At 52.7% G+C, this 20,105-nt stretch overlaps 1 protein-coding gene and 1 pseudogene across 1 annotated transcript; one reads left to right on the top strand and one right to left on the bottom strand.

Annotated features, from left to right (window-relative positions):
- Positions 1 to 191: 191 nt before the first annotated feature.
- Positions 192 to 4,705, bottom strand: SLC22A31 (solute carrier family 22 member 31). The gene is made up of 8 exons (XM_086690876.1): positions 4,328 to 4,705; positions 2,747 to 2,850; positions 2,475 to 2,629; positions 2,051 to 2,219; positions 1,508 to 1,846; positions 1,167 to 1,381; positions 768 to 879; positions 192 to 471 (listed from the first exon to the last, which is right to left on the bottom strand). Exons 1-8 carry the CDS (start codon positions 4,703 to 4,705, stop codon positions 192 to 194), a joined length of 1,752 nt encoding a protein of 583 aa, XP_086547002.1.
- Positions 4,706 to 10,535: 5,830 nt separating this feature from the next.
- On the top strand, positions 10,536 to 11,672 carry LOC112857519 (14-3-3 protein zeta/delta pseudogene; annotated as a pseudogene).
- The last annotated feature ends 8,433 nt before the right edge of the window (positions 11,673 to 20,105 follow it).

Below are 20,105 nucleotides of genomic sequence, written 5' to 3'. Positions count from 1 at the left end.
GCCGGTGGCGCGGTCCGGGCTGCCCCCACGGGGGGGGGGGGGGGGGAGAGGGGGGTTAGTGAGCGCACCGGGAGCCCCCTCCAACCCAGGGCGCGCGGCCCGAGAGAAGCAGCGGCGAGGACGCCAAGTTCCACGGATGCCTTTATCCTCCACGCGTGGCGGGAATGGAGGGGAGCCAGGGCGCCGGCGAGTCAGCCGTCCCGCTCCGGCCGGGACCCCGCCCGGTGGGAGGGCGGGGGCGGGCGGCGGCGGGCCCGGGACCCGCGCAGGCAGTCGGCGTCCCGCAGCGACGCGGGCAGGCGGCGGCCTCGGCTCTCGGGCAGCAGCAGGACGCACAGCAGGGCGAGCACCGCGAAGGAGGCGAAGACCACGTGGTGCAGGAAGAAGCCGCCCCGGCCGTGCACGTCGGCCAGCGGCGCTGCCGCCTGGCCCAGGAAGCCGGCCCCCAGCACAAGGCCTAGCCCGGCCCCCCTGCGGGAGAGCGCGCGGTGGGGGGCGGCCCGGGGGCAAAGCGGGGGTGAGGGGGGGGGGGGACTCAAAGTCTGTGGAAAAACTTCCCCCTGGCCTGGAACAAGTTTCCTTCTTTTCATCAGAAAATCCAAAACCGCTCCCCACCCCCCGCAATTCTGTCCTCGCTGCTCCCCAAGCCCCCGGCCCCCTTCCTCCACTCCCTTCTGTGACCAGCGGCCCCCGTGTGTCCCCCAAGAGGTGGTGGGAACCCCGGGCGCGACGGGGAGGGCAGGGTGTGGCTGGCAGCCCAAGCTCACCTGATCACCGTGGGGAACACCTCCGCCGCAAAGAGGCTGCTGAGGGCAGACACGGCGTGGGAGGCCAGGAGGCCCAGGACGGACAGGGACAGCATGGTCCAACCTGGCAGGTCTGGGGGCAGGAGGAGGCAGTTCCCATGCTGCCCGCAGGGCCTGGCCTCCCCAGCCTTTCCCCGTCTGGGATCATAGGACTTTTTTGGCGTTCTGACTCTTTGGGCCTCAGTTTCCCTGGGTACACGGTGGGAAGACAGATGGGGCAAAAACCAGAACTTCATCCCAATGCCCCGTATCCTGTGCTACCTTCTCGTGGCCCCAGGAGGGGGCTGATCCCACTGCCCCACATCGGTCAGACCCTCTGCCAAACACGAGGACTCGGTATCGGCAGGGCCCCACGCTCACACTGGGTCCCGGCAAGGAGCAGCAGGGATGCCAGGCCCAGGACCAGGGTGCCCAGCAACAGGACCGGGCGTCGCCCCCAGCGGTCCCCCGTCAGCAGCAGGAGCACAGCGGCCGCTGCCTCCAGGCCGGCGGTCAGGAAGTAGGGCCAATAGAAGGTGGGCTCGCTCGGGGCCAGGTTGCGGAGGAAGCCGGCTCTGATGCCCCCGCAGATCAGCCTGGGAGAGAGGGAGAACGCGGCTATGGCCCAGCCAGGGCGGGGGACTCCAGCGACCAAAGACCCACCCACCGGGGGGGTGGAAGGTGCAGACCCCATCAGCCCACCCGTGCCCTCCCCTCCTCACGAACTGAAGCCCAGGATGAGTCCGTTTCTCCAGGCGACGCGGGTGTGCCGGAGCTCCAGGACGGAGTGGTACTGGGGCCGGGGGCTCTGTGCACCCAGCATGTCCAGCTCTGTGGCTCCGGGGACATGAGGGGCACATGTGAGAGACGACCCTTCTCTGGCACCCGTCTCCCATCCCCCGGCTGGTGCATCGCCTGTAACCAGGGAGCTCTCCTCCTCTGAGCCGTCCTCCGGGTCCACGCCCCCAGGTTCTGCAAAGTGCCACAGGATCTTCCGGGCCCGGGCTGGCTGTCCCGTGGCCAGCAGCCAGCAGGGAGACTCAGGGAACAGGGCCGGCGACCTGCAGGGGTGGGGCGAGAATGCCCACAGGTCCTCTCCGCAATGAGGGCAGAGGCTCACGACGCCTCTCTGGATCCAGGGGGAGAAGTCATGCTGCGGCTTTCTGGATCCCTGTGCCACACCCACACGCCCGGTGCTGCACAAAGGTGCGGAGAGAAGTGACACACGGGGCCGCCATACTGTCACTGAACCGTGACACGCTTACCCCCAAAAGAGCAGCAGAAGGCCAGTCACCAGGGCGCTGAGCCCCTGCAGGAGGCGCCAGTCCTGCGCCAGAAGCGCCAGGCCAGGCAGCAGCAGCGTGCCCAGCACGGAGAAGAGGCCGGCTCCCACGGAGAACACCAGGCGACGAGGGGGGTCACACAGCTCCAGGCCTGAGCAGACGCAGATGGCCTGAGGACCTCTCCAGGGCTGCGGGGACCGGTCACTAACCTACAGCTCCAGCACCTGCACCTTCCCACCAGGGACAGACCTCATAGAACAAAGAGTGCCCCTCCCCCCTCCGCACGAAGGGCCCTCAGCGGGAGTGCCAGAGGGGCCTCCCATGCCACCTGACTTTGCCCCGCAGCAGAGTGGGAGGCCTGGCCTGAGGGGGTGCTCCCCAGGGCCCCCACCCCCGCGGTACTCACGAGCCACGTAGAGGGCAAGGGAAAACCCTGCCAAGGCCCCCCCGTGAAGCAGCCTTAAGGTCAGCAGGGCGGGAAAGCTGGCCGCCAGGGCCTCACTGGCCCCCAGGCCTGTGGCCAGCACCAGGGAGGCCACGAACACAGCCCGACGTCCAAACCTGGGGAGCAGCCAGGGAAACGTGGGTGTGGGTCAGGACAGCTAGGGCATCCGGCAGGACCCTGAGGGCCTGGAAGGGGGGGGCTGCTGGGAGAGAAGCGAAGGGGCAGCACCTCACCGGTCACAGCCCGCACCCAGGAAGACACAGCCCAGCAGCCAGCCCAGGAGGTGGCTCATCTGCTCCAGGGGCACCTTCCAGCCATCCTCACACACCAGGTTCCACTACGGGGACACCAATCACCTGTTGGCTGGCCGGGCCACCCTTCCCATTGCGAGTTCCCAGAAGGCCAGGCTGCAAGGGGCGCTAGATGGCCTGCTCCAGTTCCTCTCTGGAGATAAGGGGAAACTGAGGCACAGAGAGGGTTGAGGACCTGCTCAAGGTCACACAGCATGATCTCCTGACTCTGGTAGTCTTCCCGCAGAATCTGAACAATTCCTGGTCTGAGTCCCCAGAGGGCAATGACAGGGGTCCCCAGGACACCTACCTGGAACCCCAAGTCTGTTTTTTCTCTGGATGGGGACCCACTCCCCTTTCTGCAGCCACTGGTCTCCCACCAGGGGACCCTTGACAGAGCTGAGCCTCCTGCTGGCTGCCGTGCCAAGGCCTCCAGGGCATCGCCCTCACCTCCCCCGACACTGCTCACTTCAAAAGTGATTTCGGGAACTGTGACTCAGGCCTGCGCGCACCTGCTTTTCCCGGACATGGCCCTTGACCTCAGTTTTGCACTTCCCCACCTCTCCTTCCAGGTCTCTGCGCCTCCTCCCCAAACTTAACGTACTGTTTTGGATCACGCTACGTCACAGTTTTTATCTTAAAAACCAAACGTCTGTGAAAGCTGCCGGGGTGCTGACTGATCAGTACCCCCACAGAAGGGCAGGGGTGCCGTGGGGCAGAATGGACGGAAGACAGCAGCCCAGCCGGTTTCAGGGCCTCAGGCAAAGACGTGGCAACCCTGTCCCTGTTCCCACACTGGAGCTGATCCTCCCGGGGACAGAGGTAGGGATGCGGGGCAGAGGCTGCCAGGAGGGAGGCAGAGCTGGGCGGGTCCCAAGCCCCAGGGAGGAAGGAGCGGAAGAGGGGCCTGGGAGGGTCCAGCTGCCTCCTCCTCTTCTCTTCGCAACCCACCCCTGAGTCGCCCCCACCTCCCCTCCAGCTTGTTTGCACCTCAGACGAAAGGTCTGCTTTTCGCAAACGTATCTCCACGTGCCTACCTTGATTCAAAGCCTCCTATCTCGGGAACCCGCTTTCGACACCCACATGGCCCAAAGCCACAGCTTGCTCAAAACGCTGGTGGCACTTGAGTGCCACCTACTGCGGACCACCTGGCGCCGATCTGCTCAGACCTGCGGCTGAACGCCTCCTCCCCCAGGCTGCCCGCCCGCAATGGCAGTCCTCGGGCGGCAGGCTCCGCCGTTGGGCCCGGCACCCCCGCAACCTGGGCATCTGCTGCGTCACCTGACGACCGACTAAGAGCCCAACCTGACAAGCCCCAGCCGACCACGGGCAGAGGGCAAGGGACAGGAGCAAGGGGGGACGGAGGGAGGTGAGGACGGAGGAAGGCAGACAGAAAAGGGGGGGACGAGAGGCGTTAGAGTGAGAGCAAACGGGATGAGGCAGAGAAGGCTGAGGCGGAGACCCCGACCGTCGGGCCCGCGTGCTCCCGCGTCCGGTCCTCCGCTGATCTGATCGGGAGCGTACCTGGGTCACCGGGCTGCGCAGCAGGCCGGCGGCGGGCAGCGCGTAGTGCCAGCCGCGCGTGCAGGGCCGCGTGCCGTTGGGGCGGGCGTGGGGCTCGGGCTCAGGGTAGCGCAGGAGCAGGCAGGGGCTCGGGGCGCGCGCGGGTCCCAGGCGCGGCACGCTGGCGTCGAGCAACGCGGGCCCGCGCAGAGCGCGCAGCGCGGGGGGCAGCAGCTCGGGGTCCGGCCGGCAGTGGTGCGCCGGCGGCGTGGTGAGCAGCGGCTCGGAGCCCAGCGCCAGCCCCAGCGCCACGCACGGCAGCCACGAGGCGGCGGCCAGCAGGCGCCGGGCCCGGCCGAAGCCGCCCGCCGCGCGCAGCACCCGCGTCTCCGACTCCATCTGCGCCTCTGCGCTCGGGCGGGCGGGGCCTGCGCGGGAGCCGAGCCACCGAGGGCCGGACCCTGGGGCCAGGCCGGCAAGGGCGTGGCCTGGAGAGCGGGCTAGAGGAGAGCCGGGGTGCCCTCGCCCCTGCCGGCGGGGGCTGCGAAGGCCTGGTGGTGCGACGTGGTCGGAGGACGCGGTCAGCTAAGCGTCCGGGCGCGGGCACGTGGACCTGGGGCGTGAACACCGGGCGGGGACGTGGTCTGAGGGATCCTCGTGCAGGGGCGTGGTCGGGGGAGGGGTCGATGGTGTCCTCCCCAGGGCGTCCTCGTGCGGGGTGTACACGTGCGGGGCGTACACGTGTGGGGCGTGGTCGGAAGGGCGTCCTCCCGTGGGGGCGTGGCTCGAAGGCGTGGTCGGGAAGGCGGGGCATGGTGGGGGGCGGGGGAGCGTCCTCGTGCAGGAGCGTGGTCAAGGGCGTTGATGGCCAGGCGTCTGCGTTCAGGGGCGTGATCGGCCACGTCCGCGTGCGTGGAAGTAGTCGGGAGGCGTGACCGGAGGGGGTGATATCGCGCAGAGGCGTGGTAGGGGCGTGGTCAGGGCGTGGTCGGCGGGGCGTCTTCGCGCAGGGGCGTGGGCGGGTGGTCTGGCGGGCAGGTGTCCTCGTGCGAGGGCGCGGCCGGGGCGGGGCTGGCCGTCCAGGCCACTCAGGTGCAAGCCACAGGTGAGGGGCTGGGTTGCCGTAATACCGGGTGCTGCGGGTCAGGCAAGGCCCCGCTGGGAGTTGGAGGGTCATGGCGGGTTTGTGCAGCAGGAGCCTGAGTCGGGGCGCGCGCGGGCATTTAGGAGTTTCGCTGGCATCGTGCGTGGGCGCGCCTGGGAACCCCGCCCCGTCGCCCTGGCGGAGTCTTCCTCCCCACAACCGAGGTAAGTCGCGTTTGCCTTCAGCGTTTTTGCTCTGGAGAGAAGTACAGTAGGTCCTACAGATTACACCTGAGTTTCCGAACTAGTTTCTCTGACTCTGAGCTGGGACTCTGGACCTGACTTGTGTGTTGTAATGGCAAGTTTTTGCACATCAGACTGTCCTGGCTTAAAAACGTTCTTCCTGTGGGGGCATCTGGGTGGTTGGGACAGGTCATGATCCCAGGGTCATGGGATCAAGCCTGTCTTCCGGCTCCACACTGGGCATGGAGCCTGCTTGGGGTTCTCTCCTTTTGCCCCTCCCCCTGCTTGCGCTCCTCTTTCTCGGTAAAAAAAAAAAAAAAAAAATGTTCTTACTGAGCTGAAGTTCACGTAATATAAAGCTATGTGTTGGGGGGGGTACCATTCTTTGTTGAGTTTAAAAAAATTTTTTTTGATGTTTATTTCTTTTTGAGAGAGAGAGAGCACACACAGGGAAGGGGCAGAGAGGGAGGGAGACACAGAATCTGAAGCAGGCTCCAGGCTCTGACTGTCAGTACAGGGCCCGATGTGGGGCTCGAACCCACAGACCCCAAGCTTCACGACCTGAGCGGAAGTTTGACACTTAACAGACAGAGCCATGCAGGCGCCCCTCTGTTGAGTTCTAAAATATTTCCCTAGTGGACCCATTGCATCCCCATCAAGCAGCGGCCCTCCCTGGCGCTGTGCGCCCTGCCCTGCACCAGACGGCTCCGCCCACGTGAGGGGGGCTCCTCTCCTGTACTCCTGGCGGCCCCGCCCCTACCCCCCCTACGCTTGGTGGCCCCTCCCCTACACGGGGCCCCGCCCTACACTGTGCGGCTCTGCCCCCGCGCCTGGTGGCCTCGCCCCCACCTTGTGCGCCCCGCCCTGCACTGTGTGGCCTCGGCCCCAGCGCTGTGCTCCCCTCCCGGCAATGTGAGGCCCCGTCCCTGAACCTGGCGGCCCCACCCCTGCGCTGCGCTGTGAGGTCCCGCCCCCGCGTCCGGAGGCCCCACCCCCGCGCTGTGCGCCCCGCCCTGCACTCTGGGGCCCGGCTCCGCGCTGTGCGGTCAGGCCCTTGTACCCGGCGCTCCGTCCTGCGCTTTGGGGCCGTCGGGGTTGCCTGTTTCTGCTCGGAGTCACGGATTCAGTACTCGCCTGCTCGCGGCCTGTGTGTCAGGACTTTCGTCCTCTGTGTGGCCCAGCAACATTCCGTCACCTAGCTGTGGCGCCGCTTGTTTGTGGTGCATCTGCTGGTGGCCCTTCAGGCTGTTTCCCCTTTCTGCCCGTCGCGATCCGCGCTGTGAACCTTTGTGTACACGTCGTTGAGTCCCTGATTTCAGTTCTTTCGGGGACCGACCCAGGAGCGGGATTGCTGGATCGTGCGCTGAGGCCGTGTGTCACTTTGAGGAGCCGCCAAACCTTTTTTGCACAGCAGCTGCCCGGTTCACGTTCGCACCACTAACATGCGAGCTCCGGAGTGCCCACATTCTTGTCAACACTGTCCTTGTCTGTCTGGGTTTAAAGACCCATGACAGAGCACTCCCCTCCCCCTGCTAGTGGATGTGACGCAGCTCACTGCGGTTTCGATTTGCGGTTCCCTGGCGGCTGGTGATGTGGGGACATCCTTTCCTAGGCTTATTGGCCACATACATATCTTTGGAGAAATGATTGTTCGGATTGTTTGCATGTTTTTTGCTTAGGTTGCTTGCCTTTTTGTTGTTCAGTTTTAAGTATTCCTTACATAGTCTGGATACTGGGCCTTATCAGAGATATAGTTTGCAAATATTTCCTCTCATCCTGTAGGTTGTCTGTTCCCTTTCTCCTATTGTCCTTTGATGCAAAAATATTTTAATGTTGGCGAGGTTCAACTTACTTTTTCCTTTATGCTCATCCTTTTGGTGTCATGTAAGAAACTTACTAAATTCAAGATTATGAATATTTGCACCTGTGGTTTTTTTCCCTAAGCATTTTACAATTTCAGTGCTTTGATTTAGGGCTTTCATCCAGTTTGAGTTACTTTTTACACGTGGTGTTAGATAAGAGTTCATCTAAATTGCTGTGCATGTGGACAGATTGCCCAGCACCGTTTGTGGAAAGACTTGTTCTTTCCCCCACTGAACTGCGTCCGGTGTGGCCAGCTGTGTGGTAAACGTCTGGACTTTTCCGTTTTAGTCTCTTGGTCTGTTTGTCCTCATGCCTTACCACACCGTCTTGATAACTGTAGCTTTGTAGTATGTGAAGTGTGAGCCCTCCAACTCTGTTCCTCTTTTTCAGTATATTTTTTAAGATTTTATTTTGAAGTAACCTCTACACCCAATGTGGGGCTTGAACCCACAATCCCAAGGTCAAGAGTCGCACACTCCACCGACTGAGCCGGCCGACGGGCACCCCCGAGATTGTTTTGACTATTTGGAATCACTGGCAGTTTCATATGAATTTTAGGATCACTTTTTCTAGTTCTGCCAAAAAGACCATTGGGATATTGGTAGGGATTGCATGGAATCTGTTTAACGCTTTGGAGATATTTGGACATACTGCCACCTTAGCAGTACAAAGTCCCCCAATCCTTGAACACAACATGTCTTTCCTTCTGTTGAGATCATCTTTAATTTCTTTCAGAAATGTTTTGTGGTTTTGGGTATACAAGTCTAATACTTCCTTGATTGAATTTATTCCTGAAGTATTTTATTCTTTTATTTAAGATTTTTTAAAGTTTATTTAAGCAATCTGGACACCCAGCCCGGGGCTTGAACTCATGACCCCAGGCTCAAGACCCGCATGCTCCATCGACTGGGCCAGCCAAGCACCCCTATTTTATTCTTTTTAATACTATTGTATGCGAAATTACAAGTTTCCTTTTCAGATTGTTCATTGCTAATGTGTAAAAATACAAGTGATTTTTAGGATACTGATCTTGTATGTTTGCAACTTTGCTGAATTTCTTTATAAGTGCTGATGTTATGTTTGTGGATTTTTAAAAGTTTTTTACATATAAGATGCCATCTGCAATTAGAGATACTTTTATTTCTTTTTCTGCCTAATGGCTCTAGCTAGGACTTCTAGTGGAGTATTGAATAGAAGTGGAAATGGGCATCCTTGTGCCTGATCTTAGAGGGAGAGCTTTCTGTCTTTCACCACTGATTCTGACACTAGGTTTGGGTTTTCCAAAGTTCCCTTTGTCATTTTGAGATCTATTCTTTCCATTCCTAGTTTAGGTGTTTTTATCATGAAATGAAATGATGTTGAAATTTTCTCTTCCTTCTATTAGTGTGGTGTATTACATTGATTAATTTTTGTATGTTGAATCATCTTTGTATTCCTGGGATAAATCGCACGTCATCGTGGTGTCTAATAATTTTAATATGCTGCTGAATTATATTTGCTAGTGTTTTCTTGAGGATATTTGCATCTATATTCTTAAGATACTGGTTTATACTTTTCTTCTTGTGGTATTTTTGGCTTTATTATCAGGGTTATGTTGGAATTATAGAATGAGTTAAGGGGTGTTCCCTACTATTGTTTGGGAGAGTTTGGGATGGATTGGTGGTAATTCTTTAATATTTGGTAGAATTTACCCACCAAGCCATCTGGTCCAGGGCTTTCCTTTCTCAGGATGGTGTTGATTATTGACTCAATCTTAGTATAGGATATGTCTAGATCTTCTATTTATTCTTGGTTTCAGTAACCTCTGCATTTCTAGGAATTTGTCCATGTCACAGGATTTCTATTATGCTCGCATTTAATCAGTATTCTCTCATCCTCTTTTATTTCTGTAAAATCCAGTTGTTTTCTTGTTCACTTCTGATTTTAGTAATTTGCGTCTTGTTTTTTCTTAGCCCGTATAAAGAATTGTCCATTTTGGGGGCGCCTGGGTGGCTCAGTCAGTTAAGTGTCCCACCCTTGATTTCAGCTGGGGTCATGATCTCACAGTTCTTGAGTTCGGGCCCTGCATCGGGCTCTGCACTGACAGCATGGAGCCTGCTTGGGACGGTCTCCTCTCTGCCCCTCCCCCGTATGCGCTCTCTCTCTCTCTCAAAATAAATAAACTTAAGAAAAAAAAAAAAAGAAATGCCCATTTTGTTGATCTTTCCAAAGAACTAGCTTTTCTTGATTCTGTTTCCGTTGTTTCATTTATCTCTTCTGTTAACCTTAAAAATAAAACTGCCAATTATTTTACCAGCAAAAATGTCTTTATTCTGGAATGGCAGAGAATGGTACTCCAAGACTAGCGAGCCAGATCAAAGCCTTATAGCACAAGGCAGGAGAGAGGGTGGGGCTGTTGTAAACTAAAAGTCCATTGGAGTAAACTGGAAGCTGGAGGTATGGAGGCTTCGCATTGGCTGGGCTGTGGCCGTCTCCCATTGGCTGGGCTCCAGCAGTCTCCCATTGGCTGGGCTATGGCTGTCTCCCATTGGCTGGCTATGGCCGTCTCCCTTTGGCTGGGCTCCAGCAGTCTCCCATTGGCTGGACTGTTGCTGGGGCAGGAGGAAGCCTTCCTTTCCCCTGCTGGGGTAGTAAAGTGGTAGCCGCAAGCAGGATGCTTGCCTTCTGTTGGGTCTGCATTTGAAAGCAGTGCTGGGTGTGAGGCGCCCCCTGCCGGCCGACTCCACTGTAGACAAAGTTTCCTTTTATTCCCACGCTCACATCTATTGGCTTTGGGTTTAGTTTGCTCTTTTCTTGTTCCTTAAAGTGTAAAGTTAGGTTGTCGATTTGTCTTTTGTGCAGCAGGCACTTATAGCTACAGAGTCCCCCCACACTGCATTTGCTGTATCCTGTAACCTCTATCTACAGTCTTCAAGTATTTTAAAAATTTCTCTTGTGATTTATTTTTTTGTCTCCTTGGTTATTTAAGAGTGTGCTCCTTAACACCCACGTGTTTGGAATTTTCCACTTTGCTTCCTGTTCCTGATTTCCAGCTGCATTCCATTGTGGTCAGAGAAGATTGGTATTATTTCAGTCTTTTTAAACTTAGGGGGTCTTGGAGGAAGAGTGAGCCTGGGAAGGTTGCGGGGGATCCGAGGGGAAGGCGAGCGTTTGACGTCATCGTGCGTGTGGTGCCCCTGCTGCCGGGGCTGGTGATTGGAGGAAACCCCTTGTCTGCGGAGCGGCTGTACCCTGTGAGCAGCGAGATCCAGGGACAGAGTCTCAGCCTCGCCGCTGCCGCCCAGAGACTGCTGAGCCCCCGTCCGTCCGTCCGTCCGTCCGCCGCCACCCACTCCGGACACAGAACATCCAGTCAGGGATAAAAATGAGCTGGTGCAGAAGGCCACGCTGGCCAAGCAGGCTGAGCGATATGACGACACGGCAGCCTGCATGAAGTCTGTAACTGAGCAAGGAGCTGAATTATCCAATGAGGAGAGGAACCGTCTCTCAGTTGCTTATAAAAATGTTGTAGGAGCCCGTAGGTCATCTTGGAGGGTCGTCTCAAGTACTGAGCAAAGGACGGAAGGTGCTGAGAAAAAAACACAGACGGCTCAAGAATACAGAGAGAAAATTGAGACCGAGCTAAGCGATATCTGCAATGATGCACTGTCTCTTTTGGAAAAGTTTTTGATCCCCAGTGCTTCGCAAGCAGAGAGCAAAGTCTTCTATTTGAAGATGAAAGGACACTGCTGTCCTTACTTGGCTGAGGTTGCTGCTGGCGATGACAAGAAAGGGACGGTGGATCAGTCACAACAAGCATACGAAGAAGCTTTTGAGATCAGCGAAAAGGAAATGCAGCCGACACACCCTATCAGATTGGGTCTGGCCCTTAACTTCTCTGTGTTCTATTCTGATATTCTGAACCCCCCCGGAGAAAGCCTGCTCTCTTGCAAAGACAGCTTTTGATGAAGCCACTGCTGAACTCGAAACATTAAGTGAAGAGTCCTACAAAGACAGCACGCTAATACTGCAATTACTGAGAGACAACTTGACATCGTGGACGTTGGATACCCAAGGAGACGAAGCTGAAGCAGGAGAAGGAGGGGAAAATTAATCGGCCTTCCAGGTTTTGTCTGCCTCATTCTAAAATTTACACAGTAGAGGGGCGCCTGGGTGGCTCAGTCGGTTAAGTGTCCGACTTCGGCTCAGGTCATGACCTCACGGTCTGTAAGTTCGAGCCCCGCGTCGGGCTCTGTGCTGACAGCTCAGAGCCTAGAGCCTGCTTCAGATTCTGTGTCTCCCTCTCTCTCTGACCCTCCCCTGTTCATGCTTTGCCTCTCCCTGTCTCAAAAATAAATAAAAAACATTAAAAAAAAATTTACACAGTAGATCATTTGTCATCCATGCTGTCCCACAAATAGTTTTTTGTTTACGATTTATGGCAGGTTTACGTTACTTCTATCTGAATTTCTGTATTTCCCATGTGGTTTTTATGTTTAATATTAGGGGAGTAGAGCCAGTTGACATTTAGGGAGTTATCTGTTTTCATCTTGAGGTGGCCAATATGGGGATGTGGAATTTTTATACTAGTATAAACCTTTGGCATCGTACTTTTGGTACCTCGTGGCTTCACAAGGGCCAGTGTTAAAACTGCTTCCATGTCTAAGCAAAGAAAACTGCCCACATACCGGTTTGTTCTGGTGGCGAACAAAAGGGGTAATTGGTTGCAGATACAGGTGTAGTTTTTGGGGGTACTTTAAGGTCTGGAGCACTTCCGGGGCTGTAGTGGAAATGGGCGTCCCGTAGATACTGCACGTTGAGCCGTGTGCGTCTGTGGCGTACTCATTCTCAAATGTGCACACCTTTGACTACAGTTACAGAAGTGATCCTTCAGTTGTGGCCCAATTTGCTCTGGATGAGGGCAGAAACGGTTCACATTCCATCATTTGTAAAGTTACCTGCTGTTTGCTTTCATTATTTTTGCTACACTCGTCGTATTTGTATTTAAATGTTTTAGGCAACCTAAGAACGAATGTGCAAGTAAAGATGCAGTAAAGATGAACTGCTTGATGTCCATCACTTTATGTATATCAAGCACAGCAGCAAAACAAAAATCCCATGTATTTAACTTTTTTTAGGGTCGTTTTTGTTTTTGTTTTTGTGATTTTTTTTTTTGATACTTGCCTAACATGCATGTGCTGTAAAAATAGTCAACGGGGAAATAACTTGAGATGATGGCTCGCTTTGTTTAATGTCTTATGAAATTTTCACGAACAATCCAAGCATAATTGTTACGAACACGTGTATTAAGTTCACGTAAGTGGAATAAAAATTTATGAATGGACTTTTCAACTACTTTCTTCTACAGCTTTTCATGTAAATTAGTCTTTTGGTTCTGAAACTTCTCTAGAGGAGATTGTACATTTTTGGAAATTTTTTCCTTATTCCCTGTTGGCAGCTAATGGGCTTTTACCAAGTTTAAGTACAAAGTTTATCGTAACAACAAAATACTACTACTGTAACTACTACTGTTCCCAACCACCATGTCCCATATTTCTCCTTGTGTTTTTTTTTTTTTTTTTCCAGACGGGAGATTGATCGGGAAAAAAGTACCGTGTTCCATTTAAAATTTTGGTATATGGCATTTTCTAACTTAGGAAGCCACAATGTTCTTGTTCTTGGCCCATCATGACATTGGGTAGCATTAACTAAGTTTTGTGCTTCCAAATCACTTTTGTTTTTAAGGACTTCTTGATCTTGTTATAGCCTGCCTTCAACTTTGATCTTTATTCTTTCTATTTGTCAGGTGTACCGGATTACCTTTTTTAGCCTTCTGTCTTGTCACCAACCATTCCTACTTTGGTGGCCGTGTACTTGGAAAAAGGCCGCATGATTTTTCTGGCTCCACTCCATGTCTGAGGACCCCTTGCTTCCTTTGCCTGCCTCCCACAAACTATTTCCCTCATCCTATTTACCGCAGCAAATCTCTCCTTAGTTGATGAGATTGTGTTTATCTCCTTGTAAACCCTATCTTTCCTGAATGGTCTGTCGTTGTCTGCCTTTAAAATCCTTCCTCTTCCTCTCTTTAAATAATGATGGGGCTAAGTTATACCCAAAGCTCACCCTACGGACTATTTCCTTAGTACCTCGCAGAAAACACCAAACAAAAATACCATTTTTAAAAGAGGTGTATTTTTTTTTACTTTTAGAATGTAAGCTCCTCGAGAGCAGGGACAATGTTTTCTGTGTGTTCTATTGTGCCTAGTACACTGTAAATGCTCAATAAATATTGATGATGGGAAAAAATTTTAAAAAATAATACACTTAGGGGGGCTTGTTGTATGGCCTGACAAGTGATCTGTCCTTGAGAATGTTCCATGTGCACTTGAGAAGAGAGTTTATTCTGCTATTGTTGGGTGAGACGTTCTACAGATGTCTGCTTAGCCTATGGGTTCGAGTCTTCTATTCCAAATTTCTGTCTGGTTGCTCAATCTGTTATGGAACTGGGGACCTAAAACTTCCAGTTATTGTTGTAGAACTGTTTCTCTGTTTTTATGTTTATAGTTGTTATATCTCCTTGATGGACTTTCCTTTTTAAGATTAACTGTAATATCTTTCTTTGACTCTTGTGACAACTTTTTAAAAAATTTTTTTAATGTTTATTTATTTTTGAGAGAGAGAGAGAGACAGAGTGTGAGCCAAGAAGGGGCAGAGAGAGAGAGGGAGACCCAGAACCCGAAGCAGGCTCCAGGCTCCGAGCTGTCGGCACAGAGCCCGACGCGGGGCTGGAACCCACGGACCGTGAGACCGTGACCTGAGCCCAAGTCTGATGCTGAACCGACTGAGCTCCCCAGGCGCCCCTCTTGTGACAACTTTTAAGTTATATTCCACTTTGATGTTCATAGAAGCACCCTAGTTTCTTATGGATTTACTTCTGCCACTTGTTTTCGGTCTTAGATGTGTTTGGCTAGTTCTCAGCTCCTCCATCACAGCCTGTCTTTGTATTTTGTTGATTTGAAAACTATACCATTTTAATTCCCTTCTTTCTGTTTCTGTGTGTGTTTTCGTTATCTGTTAGTGGTGACCTTAGGGATTACAGTTAACGTGACAACCCGGTCTGAACCTAGAACACACCAGTATGAATAATACCAATTAGTTTCAAAAGTCTATAAACACTTGTCCTATCCATCTCTTTGCCTCCTTTGTGTTGTTGTCGTCACAATTCACATCTGTAGCTTGTGTGCCTGTTAACATCGACTTGTAATGACTTAGTGCATTTGCCTATTAAATGCTACAGGAAACGAGTTAAAACCACACAGGACGCGGTAATGCTGGTTTTTATACTTAGCTGCGCGAGTCCCTTCACCCCGTGCTCCGTGCTGAATTGCTCCCCTCCCAATTCACGTGCCCTGACTTCCAGTGTATTGGGGAGCGTCTGGTATTTGGAAGTGAAACCTGTGGGAAGTGATTAGGTCTGTGGGTAGAGCCCTCGGGATGCGATTGCTGCCCCTGTAAGAAGACACAGGGGAGGGATGCTTTTCTCTGCACCGTGTGAAGACAAGCGAGGAAGAGGGCCCTCTCCAGACCAGCCGGCCTCTGGAGCTCAGACCTCCCAGCCTCCAGAACTGAGAGAAATAAATGTGGTTTGAGCCACTTAGAGCGTGGTATTTTGTTACGGCGTCCAGGCCGACTGAGGCAGCAGTGCCCCTCGTTTTTACTCACGACCTGGAGTTCCTGTCCAGCGTCTTTCCGTTTCACCCTGAAGGACCCCTGATAGCGCTTCTGTGGAGCAGGTCTGGTGATGAACTATTGCAGCTCTGATTTTTCTGGAAATGTCTTCATTCTTTCTTCACTCTTGAAGGTCCATCTTGCCAGATACAGAATTCTCGATTGACAGTTCTTTTCTGACTTGAAAAATGTCCTCCCACTGCTCCCCGGCCTCCATGGTGTCTGAACAGGAGTCGGCTGTCGCTTTTCCCGAGGTCTCTTGTACGTGATGCCTCGCTTCTCTCCCACCGCTCTCCGGTGTGTCTTCGGCTATCTGACTCTCGTGTTTGTTGGGTTGGCTTTGAGTTTATCTGGCTTGGAGTTGACTGAGCATCTTGGACTTGTATGTTCCTCTTTTTACTCAAATGTGGGAGTTTGGGGCCATTTCTTTAATATTTTTCTGCTCCTTTCTCCCTTCAGGAATTTCTATAATGCATGTCTTGCTGTGTTTTGTGGTCCCAAGAGTCTCTCAGGCTCTGTTCGTTTTTCCTCATCCTTTTTTCCTTCTGCCTCTCAGTCTGAATAATTTCTTCTGTCTCCAAGTTTGTGGATTCTTTTTCTGGTCTGCTCAAATCCACTGACCCCCTTCTAGTGAATTTTTCATCTTAGTTATTGTACTTTGTAGTTTCAGAATCTGTTTGGTTCCTTTCTATAATATTTATTAATGTTGCCATTTAACCACACATCGTTTTCCTGATTTAGTTCAGTCCTTTATCCGTGGTTTCCTCTGGTTGGTTGTCTGGTGCCGTGTCAGCCCGTCCATAGCCGGTATTGTGGTAGGACCGGTCCTCGTGGTCCGCACTATGATTGCAAGATGTCTTTCGGCAATAACCGCCAGGAAACTTTGAAAAAGCGAAAAGTTTATCACTTACAGGACTTGGAAGTGACACAGAACAGCCGGGGGCCCGTACGGCAGGGTTGTGGACAGAGCACATGCCCGGGCCTGTGGTTCCGTTTTTCTCGGGGTTGACGGCAGGGTTTTGTGGGCTCACTGTTGGCGAATTTCAAACATAAAAGCTAGAATTAAAGTGCAGGAAGAGAAAAAAATAAGTGGCTCAAATGGTCAGTTTTCACAATCAACCAAGATCTTTATTTATTTACTTATTTACTTACTTTAAAGTCAGGCAGATCTTGATTTTTTTTTTAATGTTTTATTTATTTTTGGGAGAGAGACAAGAGTGCGAGCGGGGGAGGAGCAGAGAGAGGGAGACACAGAATCTGAAGCAGGATCCAGGATCCTAGCTGTCACGGAGCCTGACGCGAGGATCGAACTTGTGAGCCGTGAGACGGGATCATGACCTCAGCTGAAGTCGGACGTTTAACCGACTGAGCCACCCAGGTGCCCCCCAAATCAACCAAGATCTTGAAAACAAAGGAACCTCCGTCAGGGGAAGCAACCTGGTTTCTTATCTAGGGGCGTAGCTGTCTTTGCAGTGCACACCTCGGGATCAAAGCCTAAGCCTGGTACTTGGATTACAAAAAACAAAGAAAAAAACCAACCGTCACGGCCTACACCACACTTTTTAAACATATTAAATACTGGGGCGCCTGGGGGGCTCAGTCGGTGAAGCATCCGACCTGGGCTCAGGTCAAGGTTTGTGGGTTGGAGCCCCGCGTCGGGCTCTGTGCCGACGGCTCAGAGCCTGGAGCTGCTTCGGGTTCTGTGTCTCCCTCTCTGTCTGCCCCTCCTCCACTTGCGCTCTGTCTCTCTCTCCTGTCTCGAAAATAAATAACGGTAAAAAAAAATTAAATAAAAACATAGTGAATACAGTTTGCCTGATACCTATGACGATGCCGACGTCTGTGCTTCCTCAGGGATAGTTTCTGCCAAAAGACGTTCCCCTTATGAATGAGACGAAGTTTCCTGTTTCTTTCTGTTTTATAATTTTTTCTCGGGGAGCGGCTTTTTGGGAACCATGCTGTGGTTACTCTGTGGGTCATTTGTGCGCATTTTTTAAAGGTTGCCGTGTCTCGAAGGCTGGATTTGTTCATCTGTGACTTTGCCAGGTGATCCCTGCCAAGTGTGTGTTCCTCGTGGCGCGGGAGCCGCTGAGATTCCTCTTAGCTGTGCAGTCAGCCAGCGACCTGACGATTCCCTTAAACATGTGGCTCCCAAAACGGGGTGGGGGGGGACCACCACCACCAGAAAACAGATACGATTTCTTTACATCTCCAGAAAGCCACTTCAGCCCACGGAGTGTTAAATCATGACCACCGTCCCTTTTTCTGGCCCTTTAGTCACAAAACCAGCCATTAGCAACCAGCACCCCTGTCTTTGGGGATCAGGTCCTCCCTGCACACACCCGTCTAGCGCGCCCCTCCGGGAGCGCGGGCCCCCACGGCAGGGGTGCGAGGTGGCGGGTGCTCGCGTGCAGAAGGCTGAGCTGCACCTAAATTGCCTGGACCCTTCATCAAGACTTGCTGCGGATTGATCATCCGGCCTCCGGAGTTCCCAAAGGGCTCCTCCAGATGGTTTCCGCCGGCTCAGCGGGGGGGGGGGGGGGGGGGGGGGGGGGGGGGGAGGGAGGGCTCCCAGAGCTTCCTGTGTCTTCTCAGCTCTTCCCTACACTCCCCTACACCCCGTGACCCAAATTCAGGGGCTTATTTCTTTGAGCATTCCTGGTTGGTATACGTTAAGTTGGATCCCAGAGTTCTGAGAGGCTGATCCTGTTTTTGTTAGCTTAATCATTGCCGCGATGGAGCGATGGGGTTTTGGAACTTTCACGTCACCATTTTTTTGTGCTGCAATTTCTTTTGAGAAACCCTTTTTCCAAGTCGGCGCACCATTTTATGTCTGCGCCACGAGTTCGCCGGGATGGCGTTTCTTCCACGCCCTCACCGGCACGCGCTTTGGCCCGGGTGCGAGCACACTCGTCGTTTCGGCCGTTCCGTTAAATGCGAAGCAGCGCGGCGCCCGGGCTCTTGGTCAAGACTCCAGCCCGGCTCAGGTGACGATCTCCCGGCTCATGAGTTCGAGCCCTTCATTGGGCTCTGTGCCGACAGCTGCAGAACCCGCTTCGGATCCTCTGTCCCCACACCCTCCGTCCCTCCCCAGTTTGCGCGCACGCTCTCTCTAAAAGAAATAAACGAGCAAACAGACAGGAAGCAGTGGCTCGTGTTGACTCGCGTCAGCTTGCGCGGCCGTGTGTGTGCGGGAAGTATGCTGGGGGTTTGTAGACTGATCTATCCGGTAGCACTTGTCAAAAGGTTGCGTTGATTTTTCAGTAGGCGATCGTGTTGCTAGAAATACAGACCGTCACGCTTCTTGCCTCATAATCTGGTGACCTTTTATTTTGCTTGCCTTATTCTTAGGGCTGGATCGACCTGTGCGACGCCGAACAGAAGGGGCGAGAAAGAGTATCCTTGTCTTAGCCCTGATCTTAGGACAAGACATTCCGTCTTTCACCATTAAATATGATGTTAGCTGTAGCTTTGCCATAGAGGCTCTTTTTTGGGGCGTCTAAATTCCTTTTTCATTCAAGTTTTCTGGGAGTTTTATGGGTGTTGGGGGGGGGGGCGCCCGGCTGGCTCAGTCAGAGAGTGTGTGACTCTTGATCTCGGGGTTGTGGGTGTGGACATTACTTAAATACACGTAAAAAACAAGCAGACGGTCGATTTTTGTAAAAAAGCTTTTTCTGAATCTACATGGATTGTCGTTTTTTTTAACCTTTGTTAATAGGGTTATCACTTTGTTTTTTTACTCTGTTAACGTGGTGAATGACACGGCTTAACTTAGAATGTCAAACCAACCTTGTACTCCTGGAATAAAGCCTACTTTGTAATGATATGTTATCCTTTTAGTGGATTGTTAAATTTGGTTTATGAAAATTTTGTTTAGAATTTTTGTCTTCCTGTTCATCGGGGATACTGGTCTATGGTTGTCTTTGCCTCTTTCTGGGCTATTTGGATACGTAGCATATCCAAATAGGATAACACTGGCCTCATGGAGTGGGTTGGAAAATATTCTTTCCTTTTCAATTTTTTTGGAAGATTTTCTATAGAGTTTGTATTATATCTTTCTTAAGTGTTTGGTGGTATTCGACAGTGAAACTATCAGGAAGCAGAAGGTTTTTTAATGGAAATATTTAAAACTACACATCCAGTGTCTAACAGATGTAGAACTATTCAGATTGTATATTGTTTTCATTTAAGTGTAGTTAACACGCAGCGAGGGGCGCCTGGGGGGCTCAGTCGGTTGAGCGGCCGACTTCGGCTCAGGTCACGATCTCACAGTCCGTGAGTTCGGTCCCCGGTGTCAGGCTCTGTGCTGAAAGTTGGGAGCCTGGAGCCTCCTTCAGATTCTGTGTCTCCCTCTCTCTCTGCCCCTCCCCTGCTCGTGCTCTCTGTCTCAAAAATAAATAAAAACACTAAAAAAAAAAGAAAACCAGCATGCAGTATTGTTGGCATCAGGTGTACAATCTAGCGATTCAGCAGTTCCTGCCTTGCTCGCTCGCACCCATCATGATACTTGCCCCTCCAGCCTGTATCTGACGCCTCCCCCTGCAACTCCCGTCTGGCAGCTACCAGTGTGTTCTCTGTAAGAGTGTGTTTCTTGTCTTTTGTTCATTTGTTTCTTTTTAAAATTAAAAAAAAATTTTTAAATTTATTTTTGAGAGAAACTTTGTGCACGAGTGGGAGAGGGAGGGAGAGAGAGAGAGAGAGAGAGAGAGACCCATGCTGTGAACACAGAGCTGGATGCAGGGCTCGAACCCACAAACCGCGAGATCACGACCTGAGCTGAAGTCGGAGGCTCAACTGACTGAGCCACCCAGGGGGCCCCAGGATATTTTGAGTTTTTAAACTTTATTCCTTTGAATTTGAAAAATGGATCTGTAAACCCCACATCACGGCTCCAGTGTTAGTG

This window comes from Puma concolor, chromosome E2 (genome assembly GCF_028749965.1).
Source record: "Puma concolor isolate L17-30 chromosome E2, mPumCon1.1.hap2, whole genome shotgun sequence".
Lineage (NCBI taxonomy): Eukaryota > Metazoa > Chordata > Mammalia > Carnivora > Felidae > Puma > Puma concolor.
The sequence above is the reverse complement of the archived record's forward strand: the minus strand, read 5'-3'. Positions and strand labels throughout refer to the sequence as shown.

Bases quoted from the DNA above. Each gene is read 5' to 3' on its own strand.
- SLC22A31 (XM_086690876.1), bottom strand. From the start codon at position 4,705: ATGGAGTCGGAGACGCGGGTGCTGCGCGCGGCGGGCGGCTTCGGCCGG. The intron at 880-1,166 runs GTGAGCGTGGGG...TCCTGCCCCCAG, and splicing joins GCTCCTTGCCGGGACCCAGT to ACCTGCCAGGTTGGACCATG. The intron at 472-767 runs GTGAGCTTGGGC...GCTCTCCCGCAG, and splicing joins GTGTTCCCCACGGTGATCAG to GGGGGCCGGGCTAGGCCTTG.